At 47.4% G+C, this 25,168-nt stretch overlaps 1 protein-coding gene across 3 annotated transcripts in view; it reads left to right on the plus strand.

Annotated features, from left to right (window-relative positions):
- Positions 1-602: 602 nt before the first annotated feature.
- Positions 603-25,168, plus strand: part of STX2 (syntaxin 2) — a 30,516-nt gene continuing 5,950 nt past the window's right edge. For 2 of the 3 annotated variants that reach the window (XM_081036535.1, XM_081036536.1), the window contains exons 1-9: positions 603-755; positions 8,568-8,642; positions 13,496-13,595; positions 17,170-17,244; positions 18,483-18,556; positions 19,157-19,265; positions 21,325-21,398; positions 21,514-21,651; positions 23,734-23,844. In XM_081036535.1, coding sequence (XP_080892661.1) covers positions 726-755; positions 8,568-8,642; positions 13,496-13,595; positions 17,170-17,244; positions 18,483-18,556; positions 19,157-19,265; positions 21,325-21,398; positions 21,514-21,651; positions 23,734-23,844 — 786 coding nt within the window. In that variant the 5' untranslated portion in view covers positions 603-725. Of the gene's footprint in view, positions 756-8,567; positions 8,643-13,495; positions 13,596-17,169; positions 17,245-18,482; positions 18,557-19,156; positions 19,266-21,324; positions 21,399-21,513; positions 21,652-23,203; positions 23,232-23,733; positions 23,845-25,168 lie in introns of those variants that run through there. The other variant, XM_081036537.1, reaches the window with a different exon arrangement.

Consider the following 25,168-nt stretch of genomic DNA (forward strand, 5'->3'; position numbering starts at 1 on the left):
TCTTTCGGCGTGACCGAACTGCCAGGATCACATATCAAAGATGAACACTGCACATTCCCACCCATGCCACTTTTGAGTTCTATTCCTTAACTTTATGTCCCTTAAGGATTGTGTGCATGACTTTATCTCTACTTGATTCACACAAAACCCCGGTGTGGATCCTTAAGGGGAAGGCCTGTTCAGGGTATGGATACATACAAAGCTGCGCCCAGCGCATTTCCAAGGCTGGCTAAATTTGTCATCAAGTTTTCCACGAGATTTAAAAATATATACAATAAGTGTGGAAGCACAAACACAAAAACAAATCACGAAGGGACAAACAGCACGTGCCGCTGACCGGCCAAAGGGGCGTCCAGACGGCAATCCGCGGGGGGAGTCCCGCCCGGCCATCCCAAGGCCCCGCCCCTTCCCTATCAGCCCCGCCCACCCCTCGCCTTCTCGGCCCGGCCCCGCCCCTCCCCAGGCCCCGCCCCTCCCCAGGCCCCGCCCCTCCCCAGGCCCCGCCCCCTGGGTCGCGGTGTTCCCGCAGGAAGGCTCCCGCAGTCTGCGTGGGCCTGGGCGCGGCGCGGGCCGAGCATGCGCAGAGCGCGCGGGCGCGGTTGCCGTGGTAGCGCCGGCCCGAGGGGAGGCGGCGGGCGGGCGCGGCTCGGAGCTGGGCGTCGGGCGGGCTGAGGCAGCGGCGCCGGGCAGGCCTGAGCAGCGGGGCGCGGCGCCCGCCCGCGGGGATGCGGGACCGGCTGCCGGACCTGACGGCGGTGAGCGGCAGGCCGGCGGGTAGCGGTTCAGGCCGGGCGGGGCGGGGCGGGGGAGGGGGCGCGGGGCGCGGGGCAGGGGAGGGGAGGGGCGAGGTGGGCGGGGCCCCCGGGGGGGCGCGGGGGAAGGGGGGGCCCGACCCGCCTGGGGGCCGGGGCGCGGGGGTGGGCGGCGTGCGGCGCGGGGTGGGAGGTGGCGGGGGCTCCGGGCAGGGCCGCCCCCGCCCGCAGCGTGGGGCGCTGTGTCCACGTTTCCTGGACGCTCCGACCCCCGGCGGCCAGGACTGGCTCCAGCGGGGGGAGACTGCGTGTGTGCCGGGGTCGCGGCCAGGGCCCTCCGGGCCTGGACCCCTCCGGGCCTGGACCCCGCCGCCCCGCGCCGCGCCCCGCCCTGGCGTCGCTCCATCACGCGCCCTGCTCGCCGCGAGGGACAGGTGCCGCTGGGGTTGGTCCCACCCACTGGGTGTCCGCTCCCGGAGCAGGGCCAGGCGGCCTTGCTCGCTGTCTCGTCCCCGGGTCTGACCCAGGCCCTGCGCACGGTGGGAGCTCCGTGGACAGCTGTGGAATAATGCTCACGCTGCCGCGTCAAGGTGGCCACCTGCCCGCTGGGCGCTGGGGCTCCCGAGGGAGGCTGGTCCACAGCGGCGCCTCCTGTTTCCCCAGTAAATAGTGTGCTTCCCGAGAACCGGGCCTGCGAGTTTGTGTGCTCTTACCCATCAGCACTCCCCGCGAGTGGAATGTAGGTGCTCAGTGAATAATGCCCACAGGTGACCGTGCACTTCATTTAGTAAGAGAAAAGCGGTTCACTTAGGAGTGGAACAACTTTTGATGCCTTCTGTGTGTGTTAAAGGTGACAGTGCTGAGAATGACGCAGGGACCCTGAACCTATAGTGGATTCTTCTAAAACGTGGAAGAGTTGAAGCATCTTAGAAGGACGACTTTTTCCTTTACACATACAAGTACTAATGAATGCGGAGCGCTGACCTTTTGTTTCCAGCGCACAGATGAAGCCTCTGGTGCTGGGCCCACTGCCCTAAGGCGTCCTTGCATGTAATGAATTAACTTCTCTCCTGGAATGGAGCTGGTTCTGTGCCAGGCGTGGGAGAGTGGTGAGAAGGGTCACTGAAACCCTCATCTGTGTTCTGTGGGTCAGATGAGGAACCTGGCTCAGAAAGGCAATGAGCTCTTTATCCTTAGGTTCATGGAAATGACGCTTTACACTCATTCCGGGAAAAGTTTCTTCATAGTGATGTTTCTTTCCTTCCCTTTTTACTAATGGTCAAGTATGTGGAGCTCTGCACTTCGCACATGAACATCGTGTTACACGTAACCAATTACAGCTGCGTTATCTCACCCTAGAATGTCCGCGCCCCAAGGAGCTCAAAGTTTTGTTAAATGAAGAAATGCTGAATGTTTCTGAACACGAACTGTAACTGTTTCAGCAAAAGGCAGCCGCCTTTATGTGGTATTGGGGACAGTAAGAAAGATTTGTCAGTAGACTATACAAGCAACTCCTTAGTATGATGAGCAAAAACTAAATAAGGCAACTGTTTGTCACTCTGTAAGTTTACGTATATTCCTGCTTACTGCAACCGTGTCAGTAAGAACATGTAACCCTGTTTCGATCTAGAGTTTTAGACCTAGAGGTGACTTTCTCTAGTCCAGTACCATCTACCTCGATGAAGAGAATAAGCAATTGGAGAGCAAATTAGTGGAAGTTTCTACTTCTGGAGTTGTCTAATTTTAAAACTCTCAAAACGTCAATTTTTCTCTGTGTAAAACGGGGATAATAATATCTGTCTTGTCTACTCATAGAGGGAATTGTGAAACACAAAATTATCTCCTGTGTGTGATACTCTGGGAGAGGTAGGAGAGAGAAAATGCTATGTAATTATAAGTGCTATTAATATTTATTCTTTTTTTATGTTTTCAAGAAGTTATAAAAAGCAACCTTCTCTCTAGTATAAAATGTTAAGTTAAAAATTGAATTTGACATATTTGAAGTTTGATAACTTTTAATATTTGAAAACGATCTGAAAATTTTCAGATGTAAGAGTTAAACCCTTTCTTCCCCCCTGGAAATGTGTCCTTTCCAAGTAGCTCTTAGTTGAAATGTCTACTTACAACCATGTTTCTAAATGGCTGGTGGTGTTCTTAGATAAAGTTTAACATTTAATTTCAGTAGTTAAAATGCCTCATCAGCAGTGTCCATACTAACAAAATACTTGCGATGTCTCCCAAAAGTTTCCCTTATCAGCTGTTAATGCTTCCTCCTGAAAAAAAGATTATCACTGGTAACTGTTTGGAATGGACTTAAAAATTAGTTTGTCCAACACAAGTTTTCCCATGCAGATTGGGCCGCTTCTAACCACTGACCTCTCTCTGAGCCACCAGTTTGCGTGGGTGCAGAGACTTTAAGTGACTCTTCAGGCTCTCTGGCTCTGAATCCAGAATGATGTTTCTGGTTGACGGAGAGTCTTGCATGCGGGGTCTCTGCGAGGTGACGTGTGGGTGGAGACACACACCGATGCAGTGGGTGGACAGTCAGGTGGGGCGGGGGCAAAGGAGGCACGATGAGGGGCATGTAGGGTGCCAGCCAATCCAAACGGGATATCTGCGAGATAAGGGCTCCAAATACATCTTGATTACCTTTTTTTTTTTTTTAAAAAAAAGTGTGTGTGTGCAAATGGAGATATTTATTTTAGTGCAAAATAGGGAAACTACAGATTTTAACCGTGGGAACTGTTTGCGGGATAATACACACAGGTAGCTATGTGGTATTCATGAGCACATCTAGAGAAATGAGGTTATTAGTGTTTTGATCCCCGGGTTCAAGGTGATGAATTGCAAATACAGTTTCTTAAAGGGCAGGAGGAACTGCTCAGATATTTTTAAAGCTGCTTTTCAACAGCTCCAATCACGTGTGGAGCAGAGTGTCACGTAGTCAAGGTTCAGGTTCCGATTTATCACGTAAAACATGTTTTCTAAATACGTCGCTGAAACTTAAAATACTAAGAATTTTACAGTATATTTATAGTTTTATAGACACATATCCTTACAGTTTAGAATTCCGTGGTTGATTCATTCAGGCCAGCTTTTTATATTTTGTTTTTTCACCACAGAAACAATTCCAACAGCTGGAAGCTGTACTTTCTCTTAAACTCTAATCAATATAGCCATTTGCACACAAAAGTGTGTCCCCCCCTTTTTTTTTTAAGATAGCAGAGCATCTACATTTACACAGATTAGTACTTCTTGTTTTAGGCTTAAAGTCTGTTCTGAATTTAAGGAATAGAAAACCTGAACGAGAGCCAGTTCATTAAAAGCGTTTCCTCTTTAGCACATTCACTTCCCGACATCGCCTGGGTCTGGTCACACTGTTTGCTGGTCCTGACTGGCCCTCCCTCTCCCGGGCCTTTGCACACACTGCTCTCTGTGTCAAAAACCAGCAGCCATCTCTGTCCCCCTTCCTCTGCCTGCCTCACACCTTCTTTTGGTTTCAGTTCAGACACCGCTGCCAGGAAGTCTTCCTGCCCTTCCCTCCGATGTCCCCAGAAGTGGTCATCGGCCTGTGTCTGAGCACAGATGCCGTCCTGTTCTATCCCTGCACCCTCCCCACACCCTCCACCCTTTCCAGGGCAGCCTGTGCAACCCGTTTGGCTCTGAAGCCTTGGTATTCTGCACAGAGCACTTGCTGGGTGTGTATTGGTGCGTCTCCATTTGAAAATACCTATGGGAGAAAAAGGTGGGTGCCGGTGGAGTCTCTTGTGTTCAAGGCTTTGAGTTGCAAAGGGCAGAAATGAGGTAACACAGAAGAGGGAGCTTCACTGAGAGGCAGATGGGTGCCTCAGAGGGCTGCGTCACCCCCGCCTGTCGCTGCCCTGCGTCTCCTTCCTGTGTGCTCTCCTCTCCACCCTCATCTCTTCATTCATTCGTTCAGCCAATCTTTACTGAAGCTGGGGTCTGCCTGGCATAGTTTTTGGTATCATGCACGGGTTGTGAAAAAACAGACGAAGTCTGTGAGTGGACAGGAGACAGCTCAGCAGTGAGGGGTCCAGTGTCTCTGGAGGGACCTGCCCTGCGGGACGTAATCAGGTGGGAGGCGTGGTGTGGGCTCCCGTGCCACGGCAGCCAGGGCACCGTCTCGGAGCCAGCGTGCGCAGGCCTGAGAAGCGTGCTCTCGGCAGGACAGTCAGTGAAGGCTGGGGGCGCGGGGACGGTGCCACGCAGGACAGGAAGTGAGTGGCACAGGTCTTTAACCCTGTGCTTGAGAGAAAGCGCCCACCGAGCTCGGGGCATTCGGAGTGCAGTAGTGTGTCCGGAGTCTGAGTACCTAGGCCGGTTGGTTTACTGGGGATAACGGAGGCCCAGTAAGAACATGGGACAGTGTCACATTCCACCACCGGGCACGAGGCTACAACTGGTCATACAAAAACGGGAGGAAGGAATGTTACGGTGGGCACCGTAATCACAATCCAGCCAACGTCCGCTTTTACCGACATTTAATCACACGTATTCTTTCCTTTTACGCAAGTGATTTAATTTTGAAAAAGAAATGAGTGTATTCTAGCAGTAAAGGTCCTACGACCACTGCATATGAAGCTCATGTGTTTCCCCACAGTTATTTGCAAGCAAGGTCCTAGTGCATGTGTACGGGGAGGAAAAAGCAGTGTTTAATGGTGCAGCTTCGCAGCTACAATTTGGTGGTAAGGCAGCTTCTGCTGAAGTGTGACCAGTGAGCAGGCGTTCCGGTGACACGTGTCTCTTCTCTGTTCAGGAGTCTGTACACGTGGAAGCTGCCGGCCTTCTCTTCCTGACAATAGTTTTCACCTGGGGAGAGTTGTCTTTTTAGCATAATGCTACTTTTAAGGGGAATTCTGTTAAAATTGGACAGATCGCATGTGGACATGCGAATGTTTCTCTCACAGGCGGACACTTCGTGGCGGGGCCCCCCTGCTGGCAGGAGATGCTGTGCCCTGTGTTGCCGGGTACGGTGGAGTCTGCCACAGACAGCAGCGGCTGTGCAGGCAGGCGTGCCGGCTATGAGCCTCAGTGGCATAACATTGTTTCGCTGGTCATGGTTTTCCTGCTTTTATGAATGGGAAAGCTGAGGGAGTCACTGGGTCTGTTTCCTAACGTCCACTAGTTTTGAGACTTCAGGTAGAAATGAGAAATATAAAGGTTTAAAAATACGAATGAAAAAGAAGACAGTGGAGGAAATATCTTCCCAGTCATCGGCCCTTTGGTGGTGTGCAGGTGAGAAACAGATTCTTTCCAAGCGGGCGAGTGACTGCGGGGAAGGAGCCCGCATGACACGTGGGTCTCAGTGTCAGGAGCAGCCGGGTGTCTTCAGTAACAATTCACCGCCTGCTTCTCGGGTGGCTTCCCGTGTGGCTTGGCTTCCGAGGAGGCGCATGGACTGGCCGAAGTGCCCTGGCTGTGCCTCCCTGTGAAAGTGCCTGAGGAAACACTCAGAGGCTTGTCCCTCCCGCCCGTTTCATAGGCCAGGAGCTGGGGGCACAGAGAAGGCGGTGGGCGCAGGTGAGCTGGGCGCAGGTGAGGTGGGCGCAGGTGAGCTGGGCGCAGGTGAGCTGGGCGCAGGTGAGCTGGGCGCAGGTGAGGTGGGCGCAGGTTGGCTCCGCCCTGTGGAGAAGTGGGATTGATGGGCATGGTCCACTAGGTGTGCACCCATCCTCACTTGGTGTGTTTGTGTCCTAATACTCTGTCGTGTTGCAACAAAGGGCCACCAGCTGGGCGGCTTACCACTGCAGCATCGCATGCTCAGAGGTCTGAAACGGGGTGGGCGGGGCTCCCTGTGAAGCCTGTGGGGACAGACCTTCCTGCCTCCCCTGGCGTCACGTGCCGGCCGTCCGTGCATTCCGTGGCTTGCAGGGGCATCCGTGCTCACTGCCCCTCGGCTCGCACCATCTTGCCCTGTGTGTCCCTGTCTTTTCTTACAAGGGCACGAGCCATGTGGGGTCAGGGGCCCACCCTCCTCCATGACCTCGTCGTAACTAATTATGCTGCACAGACCCCTTTTCCAAATACTGTTCCCATCTGAGGCCTTCAGTGTCTGCTTTCTGGGGACACAAGCCAGCTTGTCCTCTACCAGAGCACAAATGAAACATTCTCAGCGGCAGGGCAGCTTAACTTCACTGCAGGCATCTCTCTTGGCAGAGCAGGGTGGGGCTCGGTGTGCTCAGGGCACGACTGGGAAACCGCACTGCGTGGAGCCCGGCACAGTGAATGGCAGTCTGTGTGAGTGGGTGCACAGCCCCGTGTCTGCCGTTCGCTAGTGACGTCTGATCACCCGAGTGGCACCTTCCTGCTGCTTCCTGGAAAGTGCTTGGCTGTTTGGGCGTGTTGGTTGAGCCTGGTCATACAGTTCTTTACACTCTTCTCATGGACCCTCAGATAAGTGAGCCCATCCTGCTCTTATCTTAGAGACACCCGTCTCTTTCCCTTCACCCTAACTGAGCCATCTTATCTGCGCCCCAAGAGGCCCCAGGCCGAGAGGTGACACGAAACACTTCCTTAGGGTGGTGACACATGGTGCTGGTTTTTAGGCCCAATGCTCTGCCTTGCTGAGGGCCCTGGGGGCTGCAGAGGGAGGGTTTACTGTGCTGTCTTAACACGTTTACTAAATCTGGCAGATTTTTCTTAGCTCAATTATGGTAGAGTTTCCTTCCAAAGTATTCCTGGGCTGCAGATCAGTAAGCTACACTTCAGTCTTTCAGTGGATGAAGGCTCGGTTTTCGTAGGGTTAGGGGAACGTGCAGTCACGAGGTTAGCACTTTGTCCTAAGCTGGTGTGTCCTTGGGCACAGTTGGCACCGGTTCCGACCACTGTACTTTCTGGCAGGGTTTCCTCTCTTCCTCTTGTGCAGTGCTATGGTCCCACTCATGGCCGCTGCAGCACACGTCCTGAACGCACTGCGCATTCAGAAGCCCGGTCCCGGGTGTGGTTGTCCCATCCCCGCCACTTTCGTCCCAACGGTCTTCTCGCTGTGCGGTTCTGTTGCCTGCCTGCAAGGGTGCTTCTTGGGCCAGCAGCCTGACCTGGAACTTGTTGGAGTCCAGCAACATTCTAGGATGTTCAGTAACGCATAGGACGCCCCAGCCAAGACCGGCAAGTCAGAGACCCAGCTTTCTGGGTCCTTCTCAGCTTTGAGAACCGCGGGCCTAGAATGTGTCCTAATTCTTTATTCTTCCACGTGGCTTTGAACTTAGAGTACGTCCGTGGTTTCTGAAATACAGTAACCACTCTGGCTCTTCCCAGTGGTCGTCACGGAAGCTTCCGTCCTGCGTTTCAGTCACTAAGGTCTCCTTGACTGGGTCCTGTGTGGTTAACGTGCTTATTGATGGTTAGCGTGGGCGTGACGGGGGGTCAGTCAGGGAAGAAGGATGAATGCCAGCTGCTAACATGTGAAAGTTCCTTGAAAATTGTTATGTACGCTAGCAAAGTGAACTAGTCGGGTCAGCGTTTCGAATCTTTCTAGAAAATGTGTATTACAGCAGTTTCACTTCTTGAAGGTAAAAGCAGCCTGTGTAACCATGACGTGTGAAAACGAGTGATGCCTCATGGCTGCTGCTGAGAAAGCCAGCTGTTGTCCCCTCCAGGGCGTCTCCCTCCCCTCCTGCCACGTGACCTGCCCTGCTGAGCTGTGGCAGAAGCTCTCACGGTGTGTTCCAGTTTGCTGCTCTAGGGAGCTAAGGTCTTATAGGAACAGAGTGGCCTTTGTCTTTTAATTCACTGTTTGTGCCTACATGAAAAATTTTAAAATCTGAGTTTTCCATTTTCTATTTTCTGTTGTAGTGCAGGAAAAATGATGACGTGGACGCGGCTGTTGCTGTTGAGAAGGACCATTTCATGGATGATTTCTTCCATCAGGTGGGTGAGAGTCGTCTAATGGAACCCAGGCAGACTTTTGTCTGTCAACATAGTTCTATTAGTGTCACTGTATTTGTCAGCCTTAGAATAATACACAAGCTAGTGTTTTTAAACGTAGATGTTTGAAGGATGTATGTTCTCCAGAATGTTTAGTGTCATTAAAAGCTTCGTTAATGTTGACCGTTCTTCGTGGTGGCCGATGTGGGGCGGGGCTGGGTGAGGAGGAAGGCCTGGATGTGGTGGGCAGGGCCCGGGCTGCGCCTAGTGAGGAGGTCTGTGCCCACTGTGGGTGCAGCTTGGCCAGGGTCTGCCCGGTGTGCAGGAGCTGGGTGCCAGCCGATAGCACTTCCTCCCGCAGCTCCCGTCACCGCTACCGGGTCAGCCACGCACGCCCTTTGGTAGCGTCTTAAGAAGGCCTTACCCCAAGACCCGTGGTGTTGTCCAGAGCAAGGGCCTCTGGTCTGTTTGAGGGGGTGTCCAGGGAGCATGCTGAATCGGGTGGCCTGGCACGCTTTTCTCCCACGGGTGGGATGAGTCCCTGAATGCTGACCGCGCGCGTTGGAAAGCTTGCGGTGTCTGTTTTCTGAATCTCAGATTGCATGTTGAATTCTACATCTCCGGCATCACGGAGGTCCTAGGACTCCCTCAGCTCTGACTGCGTGGTGACCTGGGGTCGCACCTCATACCCTGCTCCTTCCCTCGGGCTTCACTCTGGGGCTCTCCTCCCCCTTTGAGGCTGGTTTTAGGTTTATCCTGCGTTTAAATTCTTAAAGCTAAGTAATGGATCAAATTTTGCATAATTTCAGTTTTTGAAATTGAGTCTCAGAACAAGTATTTTGACTTTGTTAAACATGAAGAAAAGAAACGTGTTGAGGATAATTTTTTAGAGTGAAAACTTCATTTGCAGTATTTGTTTTGATTATGTCGAGTTGAGTCTACTAGTTTCGGTTGGCTTAAATCCATCGACAGTCTAAACTAGTCCATCAGTGCAGGAGCGAAAGTATGTAATATGTTAATAAGTCACTTTAAAAGTTATCAGTCTTCCAGATTCAGCCAGAATTCGTTGGCTACCTAGTGTAAACCCAGTCGTTGGGTGTCAAGTATTTATGTGGGTTCCTAATTTTATCTAGTGGAAGAACCGTGAGCTTACATTGTTAGAGACAGGAATGGACTTTCAGGTCCAAAGGAGTTAAGACATGGGATTTCCTGGTGTCACTTTGGGAGAGACTCTCTTTATTGCCTTCAGCTCACCTGCCGACTTCGTGAGTCATTGTTTTCAGATTTCAGCCCCTGTGCCTGGATGCGTAACTCTTCCGTAGCAGTTCTTCATGAAAACATGCCTTATTTTAAAGATTCTCCTAGCGTTAAACGTCACTGTCATATGTGACAGAAGAATTACAGGCAGCAGATCCCTGAACGTCAGTCACTAAGCTGTCCTCTTGGTCACCGAGTGCTAATCCACTGTGGCTGTGAGTGTTTCCGAGACGCGTACAAAAACAGGTGACTCACGTGAGGGCCTTTGAGAGCACCTGAGTCTAACGTTCAGGTTTTCATTTGTAAAACTGGTGCTCTATTTTACAGTTGTTTTTTGTGAAATGACTTCTTAGACAAATAGAGAAGCAAATGATGTTCGTTAGTATAAACTCAGTTTTAGGAAATGGCATTCAGATCTTAAATATCCCACAGGCGATGCAAAAGGCAGGAGTTGTGCACACGCCCTGCATTTGGTTGAAGAACTAAAACGGCGCTCTGAGGGTGGCGAGGGGTCCCCTTTCTGTGAGGGCGATTTGTGGTGGACAGAAGGACTGTGTGGCGTCACTCACAGACCCCACTGTGGTCTGGGTCCTGCCCTCCTGGCACTGGTCGGGAGCCGACCGTTTCCTTTCCTCAGGGGCTGCTCTGGGGCTCCTGCCCTAGAGATTTCAGTGGGGTACACTGCAGAGCTCCCTCAGAGTTCAGACAACGTCCCTTCTACGCCGTGACCGATGTGTAGCAGTGACGTTCCTTCAGAATCAGTACTTTTAAGGTGGCGGATTGAAATGTAGATCTGTGCACTAAAACCAAAATACCATCACTTGTGTTTAAGCCTTCCTGATAAAGTAGCAAAAAATTTAAAAATAATCAGTTTTTATTTTGTGGTGTTTGTACATGATTAACAAAATTAAAAGAGAAGTACGTGAAGTGTAGAAATTGTGTGTAAATGGAAGTAGCAACACCCAAGCCTGATGGAACGGCTGCTCGCTGTTCCATGAAGGCGGGATTCTGTGCTGGGCCGTTCTCGGAAGCTGCGATTTTCACACTCTGGCCTGGGGCTTGGACCAGGGTCCCTGGGGCCCATCCCTCAGGCCGTTCCAAGTTCAGCAAGTCAGAACTGTTTTCACAGAAACACTGAGCTGCGTGGCTTTCCCGCTCGGTCTCTCGTGAATGTGCTGTGGGGGGGCTTTGCAGGGGCTCCGTGAAGGGTGTCACATCACAACACACTGGTCACAGAAGCAGGTGCCGGAAGCGAGCTGCCTGCCATTGAGCCAGAAGTTAGAATTGCAGACAAAGTGTACATCACTGCTCTTATTTTCACTGATATTTTGGGAAAACCTTGGTTTTTTTCCTGTAAGAAAACATTATTTATGTTAACATGTGTTATTAATAGTTCCTGCTGCCGTGGTAACACATTACACAGACACGTTGATTGTGAGCAGTCCCAGAGGTCGGACGTCTGAGGGCCGTGCTGTCCCCTGGAGGCTCCCGGGCGGCATCTGTCCTTCCTTCCAGCTCCCAGAAGCCATGTATCCTTTGCTGGTGGCCACGCTCCCTCGGAAAGCACATGGCTCCAGCCTCTGCTCCAGTCCCACCCTCTTTTTTCTGAACTGGGTCCCTTTGCCTCCCTTCTATAAGGACTGTTGTAGGCACATTGGAGCAACCCAGACACTCCAGGGTAATTTCCCATCTCAAGACCCAGTCTCACCACATCTGCAAAATCCCGTTTGCTCTGGAACGTGACATTCAGAGGTCCCAGGGTCAGGGTGTGGACAGCTGGCACAATGTCCAAGGGGTCTGTAATTTCGATTTTAAGTGAATTAACAGATTTAAGCAATTTCTCCAATAAGGTAATTATAGCGAGCGATAGCCTGCACGAACCAAAGCTCTTTGGGGTCTTTAGTAACTTTTGAGAATTAAAGAGGTCCTGGAACCCCCAAATTGGCGAGCTCTGCTCTGGTCCATAGGGTTTGTAACACTTTAGTCTTATTTCTTGAGTAGGGCATACATTCACATTTAAAAAAAATCAAAATGATGTGAAAAGACACAGGTACGCCCCACCTGTTTCTATCTGCTCTACTTTCTCAGCTCCCACTCAGAGGTGACTGGTTTTCAGTGACTTGTTTAGACAGCCCAGTTTCTTAATGTAAATGTCGGTATCTGGTTATCTTGATCTCTTCTTACATCACTGCTAACGTGCTCTGGACATCCTGCACCCGTGGGGTTTCTCTTGTTTTGAGCTTTACCCTGGAGACCTTTTCATAGCTTACCGTGTTTCCCCAAAAATAAGACCTAGCTGGACCCTCAGCTCTAATGTGTCTTTTAGAGCAAAAATTAATATAAGACCCGGTATTATATTATACCAGGTCTTCTATTATATTAAAATAAGTCCGGGTCTTGTATTAATTTTTGCTCCAAAAGACACTTTAGAGCTGATGGTCTGGCTCTTATTTTCAGGGAAACATGGTATGTCACAGCTGCATTAGGTCCCCTCACGAGGCTGTTCTCTGACCGACCCCGTTCCCTGTTGATGAGCTCTGGGGTTTTCCTGGTCTTTTAAATACAGAGGTTGTGCTTGTTCCTAGGGCTGCGGCAGCCACTCCCCACAAGCTTGGTGGCTTTAGTGGCACAGCTGCCCTCTTCCAGTTCTGGAGGCCAGGAGTCCAGAATGGTTTCTGGGGATGAAACCAAGGTGAGGGCAGGCCATGCGCCCCAGGCCCCAGGAGCCGCTCGCCTGTCCTGCCGGCAGAGCCCTCGGAGGTCACACTGCCTGTTCTGCAGCCACACGTCTGTCTGCTGCTCTCTCATAAGTGACTTGTGATTGTGCGGAGGGTCCCTGCAGAATCGGGATAATCTCCCCACTCAGGAGCCATAGTTTAGTGGCATCTGCAGGGTTTCTTCTGCCGGCCAGGGTAACATGCAGTGTTCCAGAGACTGGGGACCTGGACATTTTGAGGGGCCATTACTCAGCCTGCCCCAGGGATTTATGAAGATAGTGTTATGAGCCCATCCAGACAGGTCTTGCCAGTGAGTACACTGCATTGTGAAGAGAGTACTGAACAGGTTAGAGCATTAGAGGGAAAAGAATGACTCTGAAGCCTTGGCCTTCCCAAGTGTGAATACCTCCCAGATGAGAATATGATTATCAGGATATCCTGCAGGGTGAGTTTACTTCCTCATATGGGAGTACTGCACGAGTACTGCAGGAGTACTGCACGAGTACTGCACGAGTACTGCAGGAGTACTGCACGAGTACTGCACGAGTGCTGCACGAGTACTGGCAGTACTAGGCATACCCTTCCAGTAGGTAACATATCAGTCTTGATTGTAAAAACTTTTACAACCTAATAGGTTTTGCTGGTGAATGCTGATGGTCACTGCTGTTCATAAAGGCAGATGACTTAATGTGGTGCTTTCTCTTTATTTTGTAAATTCAATGATTCCCAATGAGAGATGGGAAAAGGCTTTTGTTCCTTCCTGTGGTAATTATTCACCTATTTCCTTCCTTTATCCTTCCCTTCCTAGGAAATGAAAAGTGGTAGTCAGGTTGGATTTGCCACAACAGGTGACAACTTTTTCTCTTGTTCTCTCTCTCCTAGGTTGAGGAGATTAGAAACAGTGTAGCTAAAATAGCTCAGTATGTTGAAGAAGTAAAGAAAAACCACAGCATCATTCTTTCTGCACCAAACCCAGAAGGAAGTAAGTTGTGTCTGTCTGTCTGTCTGTCTGCCTGCGTGCCTCTCTCCTGCTCTGCTGGTTGCACAGGAGATGGAGCTGGGAGCCTGTCCGACATCCTGGAGCCTGGCATGCCACATGTCGGGGTCTGATGCTGCTGGTGGCATGAGCCAGGCACAGTGTGGTTTTCCCAGGTCCTGCATGAGTCTGGCCTTCAGCCTGGGGAGGACCAGGGATGGTCCTCCATTAGTTTATCCAGATACATACAGGTGAGACCCAATACCATGCACCAGAGCGGCTCTGCGGAATCCGGGCCTATAAGTGACTGGCCCTTAGGGCCATATTATGGCCAGTTGAACAGGAACAACAGGATTTTGTGTTCAGACGAGGGTTCAGAAGGGATCGATTTGGAAAGTGGTACTTGGCAGAGCAGGTTGGAGGTGATGTCTCTCCAGCAAAGGCTTCTGTGTGAGTATGTGTTCTCAGAGTCTGTTGAGGACAGCGCATAACAAGTGCTTTGAAATGAACTGGCATTGGGGTGTTGGTAGTGAGAAGGAGGTGTTTGCTTGATCAGGAGTGATGACGTCTGAAGATGTGAAATGGTTCTGGAGAGGCAGAGACCACAGTGGAGTCCGTACGCCGCGGGGCAGGACCGGTATCTTTGCAGTACCGAATCTCTGAGTCCATGAAATGCTCTGTCCGTCTCCGGTTCAGATTCATTTATAACCCCTCGGAGGCATACTCTCCTACATACTGACAGGATAACTACCTACTTCAGGAAATGTAATGTTGATAAAACACTGTGATCCAATCCATAGCCCTGTCCTTTATGTTTCCCCCTTTCCAGGATCCACTCCAGATACATACTCAAATAACACCTACAACATAAGCCTGACTGTCTCTGTGGTGACCTGAACCTTTTATTCACAGGCAGTGTCCCTCTTGTCACTAGGACTGTCTGGTGCCTTCATGTCACTGTGCCCCTGGGAACAGAGCTCTGCCAGCTTCCTGTGACCGGTGTGGCGTGGTATAGATTTCCCCACCGTTTTCCTTTTAATCTTCCTATGTCCTTATATTTTACATGCTTCTCTTACCTCTTGTAAACAAAATATAGTTGGATTTTGTCTTTTTATTCAGTTTTATCGTTTTTTTGTCTTTAATTAGTGCTTTTAGTCTATTTACTGGAATTATTGATATGTTGGGGCCAACATTCATACCTTGTTTGCTTTTCATTTTTCTTGCTTGTTCTATGTCACTTTTTCTCTTTTCGTGCTTTCTTTTGGATTGGTTTTAAAGAATTGTATCCCCTCTCCCATTGGCTGGCTCACACATGTCCTTTACTGTTGGTTAGTGGTTGGTCCTGTAGATGACAACATGCATTCCAGACCTGGTAGAATCTAATCTGAATGTGTAGTTCTACTTCTGAGTAACGTTAGGACCATGGCAAGCAAACTTGAATTCCATCTCTTCCTAACTTACTTGTTATTCTTATATACGTGTAATAGGTACAATCAATAGGCACCCACATGTTTACCCACAGCAGGGTTCTCCATTTTTCCCTGTGTTTCAGAACTTCCATCTTAGATCATGTTTTTCCTAAAATGCTCTCGTTGTTACTTCTTTTAATAGGGTCATCCTATTGTCTGAAATTGTCCTTATTTGCGTTCTTGAAAGTATAGGAGTATTGCGTTCTTGAGTATAGGAGTATAGTTTGGAAGTTAAAATCTTGGAAATTGAAGATTTTGAAGATGTCTTTCCATTTTTTTTTTTTAAGTCAGTTAATTGTAGCTTTTAAGACATTTGATTTTTGGTCTTTGGGTTTAGCAGTTTGACTTTGCTGTTTCCAGATGTAGTTTTCTTTTTTATTTATTCTGCTTTTTATAAAGCTTCTTGAATCTTTGGACTGATGTTTTTTGGCATTTTGGACAAATCTTGGTCATTTTCTCTTCAGAAATCATCTTTGCTCCATTTTCTGTCATTTCTCTTTGTGAGACTAGAATTACATGTATTTTAGACCTTTTCGTTGTATCTTTTATGTGTCTTGCCTTCTGTTCCCATTATTCTATCTCGTTATATTTTGTTGCAAAAGCTCCTTTCTGATTTATCTTTGGCCCTCTCCTCAGCTAGTGTCTTTCTGGTCGGAATCTCTCTTCACCCATTGAGTTATTTTTAGTTAGAATATTTTTCAGTCCTAGAATTTCATTTGGTTCCTTTTTATATTGTCCTGTTTTCCATCAAAATTCTTAACCTTGTACTTTACCCCTTTGAACGTTGTTTTATAGTCTGTGTGAGATAACTGTGTTAACTGGTGCTCTTCTGGATCTGGTTATGTCGTCTGTTGTGTTTCTTGGGTTTTATTCATTCTTTGTTTGCCTGGTTATTTATGACTGAGTACTGGGCTTTGTATATGAAAACTGGTGATACTAGTTTGAGTCCCAGGATAGTGTTTTCTTTTCTAAGAGGTGATGTTTTAGCATTCTCACAGGTGTCTGGGCGCCGGCAGTCGGGGTCCAGTTTTGGAGAGGAGCAGATCAGAACATGGCTGCCTGTGAGGGCATCACGGCCCTGGGGTCGGCCGTCCTCAGCTCCCCACACCCTCAGCTGCCTCGCTTGGCTCACCCATCCCAGTTTCCTTCTTCTGGATCTTCCTTCCTGCCTTTCTAGCATTATGATGCCTTTAAGCAGATTAAAAAAACAATTTTTGTCCAGCTTTTCTGATTGTTCAGCAAGAGTGTTGATCAGAATTACCTAGTCCACTGGAAAGGGAAGTTCTCAAGGTCCCATTCTTTCCTCAATGATCTGAAATACCACTTTTAGGGTCAAATATGGGAATGTCTTTTATTTCCCTAATGCTTCTGCCCTGCCCTGTGTGCCCACATTAGCAGGAAGTCCAGTGTCTCCGTCTGGAGTGTCCCCCACCCTATTGTGTGGCAGCAGAGGGGCTTTCTTACCCAGAGAGGTGAGTCGTGCTTTGGAATGGCAGCTGAAGAGTGGGACTCTGGTCCTCTAGCAGGCTGTCCTCAGTCGTCCTGGCCCCTCAGCTGCTCTGTGGCTCACGACTGTGCCCAGCGTCACATCCTCAGCTGCCCTCAGGCGCTGGCTTGGCACCGTTTCTCATTCTCACACTCCTGTGCTCGGCTCTTCCTCCAACCAGCAGGCCTCCGGGGACCTGCTTTGATTGTAGTGGAGAGCAGAAAGGAAATCAAACATGCGGGAGACTTTTCTTTTTCCAGAATATGGTTAAAGTGCTGCTTTCCTTTTTCAGGTCTGGGTGTTAGTGGTGGGTTCAGTGAACTGTTTCATCGATTACCTGGTAAAACCAGCTAGGCTCAGGTTTCGGGATCAGCAGAATCACCTGGAGAGCTTGTTGCGTCGGCCTGCGGGGCCCACCCAGCAGTTTCTGTGGAGAAGAGCCAGGTGGGGCCCAAGCACCCCCAACCCCCATGTTGAGGCTGCTGGTCCAGGAAACACCCTTTGCGAACCATTGGCATAACCGATACTTTTTCTTAAGAAACAGACCAAAAGCTGTTCCATTTCAATTTATTGGACATTATTAATGTTGGCTATTACAACTCAGGCGCCTTTTTCTATTTTAAAGAAATAAAAGAAGAACTTGAAGATCTGAACAAAGAAATCAAGAAAACTGCTAACAAAGTTCGCACCAAGTTAAAGTGTGAGTTTAAAGTTTTGGTTATGTTTAGTCACTGATGGTGGGACTATGGTAGTTGTTATTTTCTTTGTTAAGTTTTTATTTTATAGTTTTAAAGTTAGGATTGTGAGCACTTTAAAATAAATTATCTGTATCTATTTGGGATAGTAGGCCTTTGTGTAAGGTAGTTATCCTAGAATTTATAACCACTGGCTCTCAGGGTTGCAGTGAGGGGTAAGTTTTGTGGTTGGTCATCCTTAGTTGGGAGTGAAGCACTAATTCAGTCAGGAAGATTAGGAGCTTGCTCACAAATTGTTAACCCCTTGTAGTGAGGTATTTTTATGACACTTCTGGCTACGTTGCAGATAGGAGAAGGTGAGCAGCCTTTAACATGCACTGCCAGGGTCTTGAACTGCCCTCTCAGTTGGCAGGTCCCTTTGGACGTTACGTACAGTTCAGCTGGGCTTATGGGCTCCCGTTCCCTTCAGCAGCAGTGGCTTCTGAGAGGCTCAGAGCTTCCCTGTGGGACGTAAATGGAGGCTGTATTTTCTTGATGTTGTAGGAAGACACATTGTGTTTAATTTTTGCAAAATAGCATTCCAATCAGGACAGTCTGTGCAGGTCAAGAAGAACTTTACAGTATGGGAAATTTCAGAGCTATCTGGAAGTGGCGCCAGTACTGCCACAGGCCCCGTCCCTGCCCGTCAGCTCCGCGCCTCCCAGCAGCTCCCACCCACCCGGTGACCTCGAAGCCAATCCCAGACATCGATGACTTCGTCAGTGTATATAATACTTTAATGTGTATTTCTAACACGAGGGATTTCGAAATAAAGACCATGCACTGTGCTTGGTTGCTACGTCACTTAAGATTTTTAAAAATCAGATTCTCCTTCCATCTTTCTCCTCACAGCATGTTTTTCTTTTGGTGGAGAAACCAGGACATTTGTCCATTAGGGTTTGCCATACCTCAGGATTTCGCTGATCTCACTTCTATAATGGCATTTAACAGGTTCCATTGTCCTATTTTCTGTAGATTGACAGTTCTCCAAGCTAATCAGATTCAGGTGTTTATTTTTTATTTTAAATGTTAGTATGTAGCATCTGCTTTTATTTTGTGATATTATCAACAATTGACAATGATTACTAAGATCCATACATTGATTAGGAGTTGAAAAGATAGGCAGGAAAAGCATGTTGAGGTTTGGCTTGAAAAACGTCCATTGTTTTGGTGTAAAAGGTAACTCTCCTGTGTTTGTTTCTAGCAATTGAACAAAGCTTTGATCAGGATGAGGGTGGGCACCGAACTTCCGTGGATGTTCGGATACGAAGAACCCAGGTTTGATTATCAGCTTCACCTGGACTGTCGAAGACTAGGTCTCTTCACTTTCCTCTTCCAGCTGCAACATCATTCCATATTTACGGTCACATTAATCCTCACAACAGTTTTGCATAAAAAGAATGTTGTTCTTATAGACTACCTCTCTCTGTTACATGGAGAAAAACATCTTTTCAGCCCATCAACAGAATTCTGTTCTGAAAAGCAGAGAATTATTTGGATCACTGTAGTGTTGACGTGCAGCACTGTGGAATTCAGACTACATAACTGCGCTTGACAAATGGAGATTAGGCGCAGGCTCTGGGGACAGCCTGCGTGGTCACCATGCCTGACCCCGTGGGCTGTGACCTCCCTGATCAGGGCTGTCACGCCTGTAAAATGGGGGATAATGACAGTAGGTAGGGTTATTGTCGAATCAAATAGGATAATGCAGGTACAGCTCTTAGCAGAGATTCTGTTTCAGAGTAAGGTGCTATTATTCTTATCTTCCATTTGAAGGGGTAGCATAATAGTTTGAATTTCCATAATGTGATGTTTTTATATATTTGCTTTCAATAGAAGAAATGAGCATTATGCATTAATTTTTTTCCACGTTAACAGCATTCAGTACTATCTCGAAAGTTTGTGGAAGTTATGACAGAATATAATGAAGCACAGACTCTATTTCGGGAGCGAAGCAAAGGACGTATACAGCGTCAGTTAGAAATAAGTGAGTAAATGAAAATACCGTTTTTCTTAAAAAACATTTTTTTGTCTCAAGGTCTGACATCAAAGTACTGTAACTCAAAACAAGTACATCTCTGTTTTTGCCAATATTGTAAAACTTGAAGCCCTTTCATAGCTTCCTGTTCATTGAATCAACCGAACCTATTGTTTCTTTACACCTTTTAGAAAATTCTGGGTGAGTGGACTTTAAATTGCTTCCTAATTACCGTTACTTTTAGAGTGTTAATCCGATCTGGAAAACTGTGTCATTGTTTCTTCAAGTATGTTCCTGTGTCTCCCAAGCCTTGTGGCCCCACCTTAGGAGATGGTTCTCTGTGTTTCATGGTTCTGGTGAGCAGATACCAAGGACCCTTTTGCTTCTGTCTTTCGGGGCCGTCTGAGGAGCAGTCAGTGCTGCAGATGGAGCTCGCGTCTGCCTCTGGGTGGAAGGCAGTCTGCTTACTCCCCATTATCAAAATCGGGTCCCTCAGCTGTGACACGAACCCACTGCGGGGGCAGCATCTGCAGGCTTGGGGAGCATGGGAACAGCTATGAACGTGAACCCCACTCAGTGACTTGCTCACAACTTTGTGGGGATGTAACTACTGTGTTTCCCCCAAAATAAGACCTCGCCAGACCATCAGCTCTACTGTGTCTTTTGGAGCAAAAATTAATATTAAAAAATAATTTAAAAATTATATTAAATAATTAAAAAATTGTATTAAAATAAGACCAGGTCTTATATAAGACCAGGTTTTATATAATAGAATGTAATATAAGACCCGGTCTTATATAATAGAATATAATTTGGCTCCAGAAGATGCCTTAGAGCTGATGGTCCGGTGAGGTCTTATTTTCAGGGAGACAGGTAACGTACCACGTGGATCATCGTGCACAGTTTAGGGGTGTTTAGTCTGTTAGCACAATCAATTTTAGAACATTTTCATCACTTCGAAAAGAAATCCCTTCTTTACCCATTATCAGTCACTCCCTACTTCCCCGGCCCAAGCCCTAGATAACCACCAACCTACGTTTCACTGTAAACCTGCCCATTTTGGACATTTCATATAGACGGAATTATACCACGTACGGTGTTTTGTGGCTGGCCCTTTCCCCTGACAGCCTGTTGGAGGCCCCGCCTTGCTGTAGCTCCGTGGTGGCCCGCCCCTTTCTGGGGCTGACTGGCGTTCCAGTGTGTGGCTGGGCCACATCTGGGTCCATCATCAGGTGATGGGCCTCTGGGTTGTTTCCCTTTTTTTGGCGATTATGGATAATGCTGCTATGAACATTAACATTAAATATTTTAATTATTATGGCGTTTATTTAATTTTGTCTTTTGTGGCACAAATTGTAAAACATAGTATTATCCATTCAGTTTTTCCAAAAACCTGTTAATATGTTTCATAGAGAGCATTAATACACCTGAGGAAAAATATTAACAAACAAAACATAGAGTATTAAAGATCTGATTTCAATGAGGCCATCTTTATTTATGCCCATTTAACATATGCTGAACTCAGCTCATCCCCTTTTTCCATAAGCCAGAGTTAAACTTTTCGGAAAACTGATATACCAAAAGCATTGTATCGATTTCCTTTTTATAGTTACTTCTCATTCATAGTAGAATCAGATTTTATTATTCAATCCAGTTATAAGGTTTTTCACGAGTGTTTTTCAGTTGTTCCTCCTTCTCAGTCTTATGTTAGTTTTTCTCATCGTTAACACTTGCCTAAGAAAATACATTCGAAAGGTTAGAAAAACATTTTAAAATGTTAGCTTAATTAGATTTTAGTTGCTGACTTATGGTTGAAAGTCATTTTTAAATATTGCCGTCTTCTGAGGAGAGGCCAGATGGCTCAGTTGGTTAGAGCGCGAGCTCTCGACAACAGGGTTGGCGGTTCGATTCCCACGCGGGCCAGGGAGCTGCGCCTCCACAACTAGATTGAAGGACGGCTTGGAGATGGGCCCTGCAGGAACACACTGTTCCCCAACAAAATTAAAAATAAATAAGTAACGAAAAAAATACAGCCACATTCTGAATGGAGTTTTTGTTAACCTTTCAGCTGGAAAAACTACGACTGATGATGAGCTAGAAGCCATGCTGGAAAGTGGGAACCCGTCCATTTTCACTTCAGATGTGAGTGCCCCGCCGGCCCACGGTGGCTGCGTATATATGCACGTAGAGTTTTTCTTAGGCTCCAAGAGCAATCGTGAGTTCATCAGGATTTCTCTTTTGTTTTTGTTTTTCAAAGATTATATCCGATTCACAAATTACTAGACAAGCTCTCAATGAAATTGAGTCACGTCACAAAGACATCATAAAACTGGAGACCAGCATCCGAGAGCTGCATGAAATGTTTATGGACATGGCCATGTTTGTTGAGACTCAGGTGACTAACTGCGAAGAACAGGCATACGTCAAGTTCTGTGATTGAGCCCAGTATCCCTGGGGAAGCCATTATGTTGGACCCAGTCTCCCAGTTCAAAAGTTGGTTGTTATCGTAACGTAAGATTGAAATGCTGGCAACAGCTTAAATTTTCAACAGTAAAGGACGGGTTTAGTGAATTAAATTACGGTGTGTCCATAGGACAGCCTGTTAGGCAACCCGGGGCAGCATAAACTGTTGTTCATGGAGGATTTCTAATGAAATATACAAATGTTGTGCTGCAATTTTAAGACAAGAGGGAGATATAAAACCTTATGTGCACATAGATATATGTATAAATATAAGTATATAACTCGTGTGTATGTGTGTATATACATATGGCATGAACTTGGCTACATAAAACAGTATTCACAAAAGGAGGGAAATATACCAGAGTAATGACAGTGGGACTATGGAAATTCAAATTTTCTTATCTAAAATATATATATATTTTCAAGTTTTCTACAAGGGGCATGTATTATAGTAATAGTTGGAAGAAATGTTTAAAAGAATAGGCCCCAAAGGGGATACAGTCCCCAGCATAAGTACAAGCGTGTACTGATTACATGGTGTCCTCAGTTTGTCCAGTAACACAGCCAGGGAGTGAAGGGGATGTGAGGGGCCCCCCAGGAGAGGACTGAAGAAGTTAGTTTTTAAAAACTATATAAAATTTGGGGTAAAACCCAGGCCGGTGTGTGCCTGTCAGGTGTGTCCCCGTCACTTACTCACGATGCTGAGTAAGGTCCCCCATTGGTCACAGCCTCGCTCACGGGACGCTGAGAACTCAGCTGACCCCGGTGAACTGGGCGCGTTCACACGGGGCCATCGCAGGTGTGTCACGTCCTCACGCCTGTGGGGACTGGCGTCGGGTGTGTTTTGGCAGGACCAGCCCTCTGAAGGCTCAGGTCTGACAGGCTCATTTTCCCGGGTTGCCTGGGTTGTGTACGAAGGACAGGACACCATGGACAGAATTCATTCCCCCCAGCCTCACCGAGCTTTCGAAGAGCAGTTTATTTTGAGGAACTTTATCATAAAAATGTGGGAAAAACAGGTCCTATGCATTTGTTAGGTCCTATGCATTTGTTAGGTCCTATGCATTTGTTAGTGGCGTTTAGATGGGGAGCGGGGGTTTGGGGGGGAACCCACTGCCATTCACGATACAGGAAATGGAGAGTTGGGAGTCTGGTCTACCAGCTGCTGCTTTTCAGGAAGTATTCCAAAGAAAACCAGTGAAACCATAAGAACACTACATTGTTTTTGTAATTACTGAAGATTTTACAGTATTTTAGAGTTCAACGATAATTACTTTAGACCAAATGTATCGCCTTAAGCTCCGTTAGAAAACCTGCTGCGTTCTCAGCCTTGTTTCACTGCCCTCCTAGAAGTCTGTTAGTATTGCACTATGTGCTTCATCTGATCCACGTCTGTGTATCGTTGAAACTTACTAGTGAGGGACCCTGTGAGCGAGGGAGTTAATCATGCGTCCTTCTTCCCTGCTTCACTGTCACTGCTGCAGGCTATGTCTGCGGGGGGACACAAACCAGGTAATACGCTTTCTCCCCGACATTTCACTGGTCACCTCACTTTACATTTTTGCTCATTAATTTAGTCAACTTAGTGTCAAACATAAGCTACTCTTAGTTTACTGCTATTTTAAAGAAATCGCACCAATTTAGCACCCGTTAGAACAGATGCCATTCTTGTGCATTGTATGTCTGTGCGTGTAATAAAGCACTGGCTTCACTGCTGGAGCTGCCTCCCCTCCCCTGTGCTCGTCTTTAAGGAGTTCACGCATGAAAGCACATCTCACAGTCTCCTCCATATGCCTTCATCAGTCTTGTCCATCCCTTTCATTCTTTTTACAATATAAATTAAATTATGAATACTTTGTATTAGAGCATTTGTAATGGTGTCTTTTTGTAAATGTGAACAGCTCGGTATCCATTACGTACACGTTATGTTCATGGGAAAAACTTTCCTGATGCCACATGGCTGCCTTAACAGTCATTTGAAAATGTCTCCTCAGTTTGAAACTTTTGTTTTAAGGGTGAAATGATCAACAACATAGAAAAAAACGTTATGAACGCCGCAGACTACGTCGAACATGCTAAGGAAGAAACGAAGAAAGCTATTAAGTATCAGAGCAAAGCGAGAAGGGTGAGTTGAGTTTTCATGAAATAACGTGCGTTTTTCTGTTTGGTTTCAAGTTGTCCTACATTGATGTTAACCAACTTGAAAGGTATTCCAAGAGATAAAAATTTCTTACTGTTTCATTTTAAAACTGAAATATTCCTTTTGCTGAGAAATTTGAAGCTTGTTAGGTAAGTTGACCATGAGTCTGTCTGTGTCCTAAGTAGTTATAACCCTGTACAACCAAAGGTCAGGCCATTTTCCTTTTCGAGGGTAAGTGGTTCAAATTCTAGAGTTCGCTGTTTGTTGGGTCATTATTTGGAGGGAGATAAAAAAACTAATGGGATTGGAAATTCTCTTAAAATCCATTGATTACACATTTTACGCAATGAACACTGTATTCTCTAGTTAGGTTATTTGCTAATCCTTTGTCTCAGAGGAAAGGAGAATTATTTAAGACTGGACCTAAGGTTTTATGTAACACCCACATTTAAGCGTTGTCAATGGGTTTTAATATCTCTATCTGAATCTTAAGTGTGTCGTGCATGTGAGTGAAAGCTCTTCTAGGAAAACAATGAATTAGAAAATTAAGTTCTGCTCTGGGGCCTGGGGAATCATCGAGCTGTGGCTGCTGTCCCTGCCCATCACTCTGCGGCTTCTGCCTTGGACACGAAGCCCAAACTACTGCTCTCCGAGCTTCACCCTCCTGCCCCCGGAAGATGGCTGTTTGGATGTGCAGGCCTTTCTTACAGGCCGAGGGCTCAGCGCTAGGGAACGCAGGGTTCCATGCCACGCCCACGAGGCCGTGAAAGGAGAGTCTCTAAATGTTTGGGGAAAACGAGGAGTCAAACTGTGTGTAGATTCACCCGTCGTGACTGTCCACGCACATTCTGCGCTCCACTGGCGGCCTGCAGAGCACCTCACTCTGCTTGGTCGTGGGCTCATCTGCTGTGTGAATCGTCTATGAAATGAAAGGCATGGTTTCTCACATCATTCTGTGTCATCATCACGTGGTAATGAGGTAACGAGGTTCACAGGGTAAGTGCTTGTTTAGCCTAGTTCCAGGCACAGGCTGGACCTTCACTTGAGAAATCATGACCTACACAGCCTGCCAGTCCAACGAAAATGTCAATGAAGAGTTCATTGGTTTTCCTGGAATGAGAAAAGATGGTGGAGGATACCTCTTCCTTCTTAACCTGCTGAGGAAGCCTCGCTGTGGAAGATGCTAGGGTCTCTTTATCACCAAGACTGTCAGCTGCTCAGAAATGCGATGCCTATTTCATAAATGATCCCTACCTTTCCTGTCAAATGCCTGGCATCTGAGACCATGCAGCTTAGCGTGTCACTCTGC

The sequence above is a fragment of the Rhinolophus hipposideros genome (assembly GCF_964194185.1).
Source record: "Rhinolophus hipposideros genome assembly, chromosome: 24".
In the NCBI taxonomy this organism is placed as follows: Eukaryota; Metazoa; Chordata; class Mammalia; order Chiroptera; family Rhinolophidae; genus Rhinolophus; species Rhinolophus hipposideros.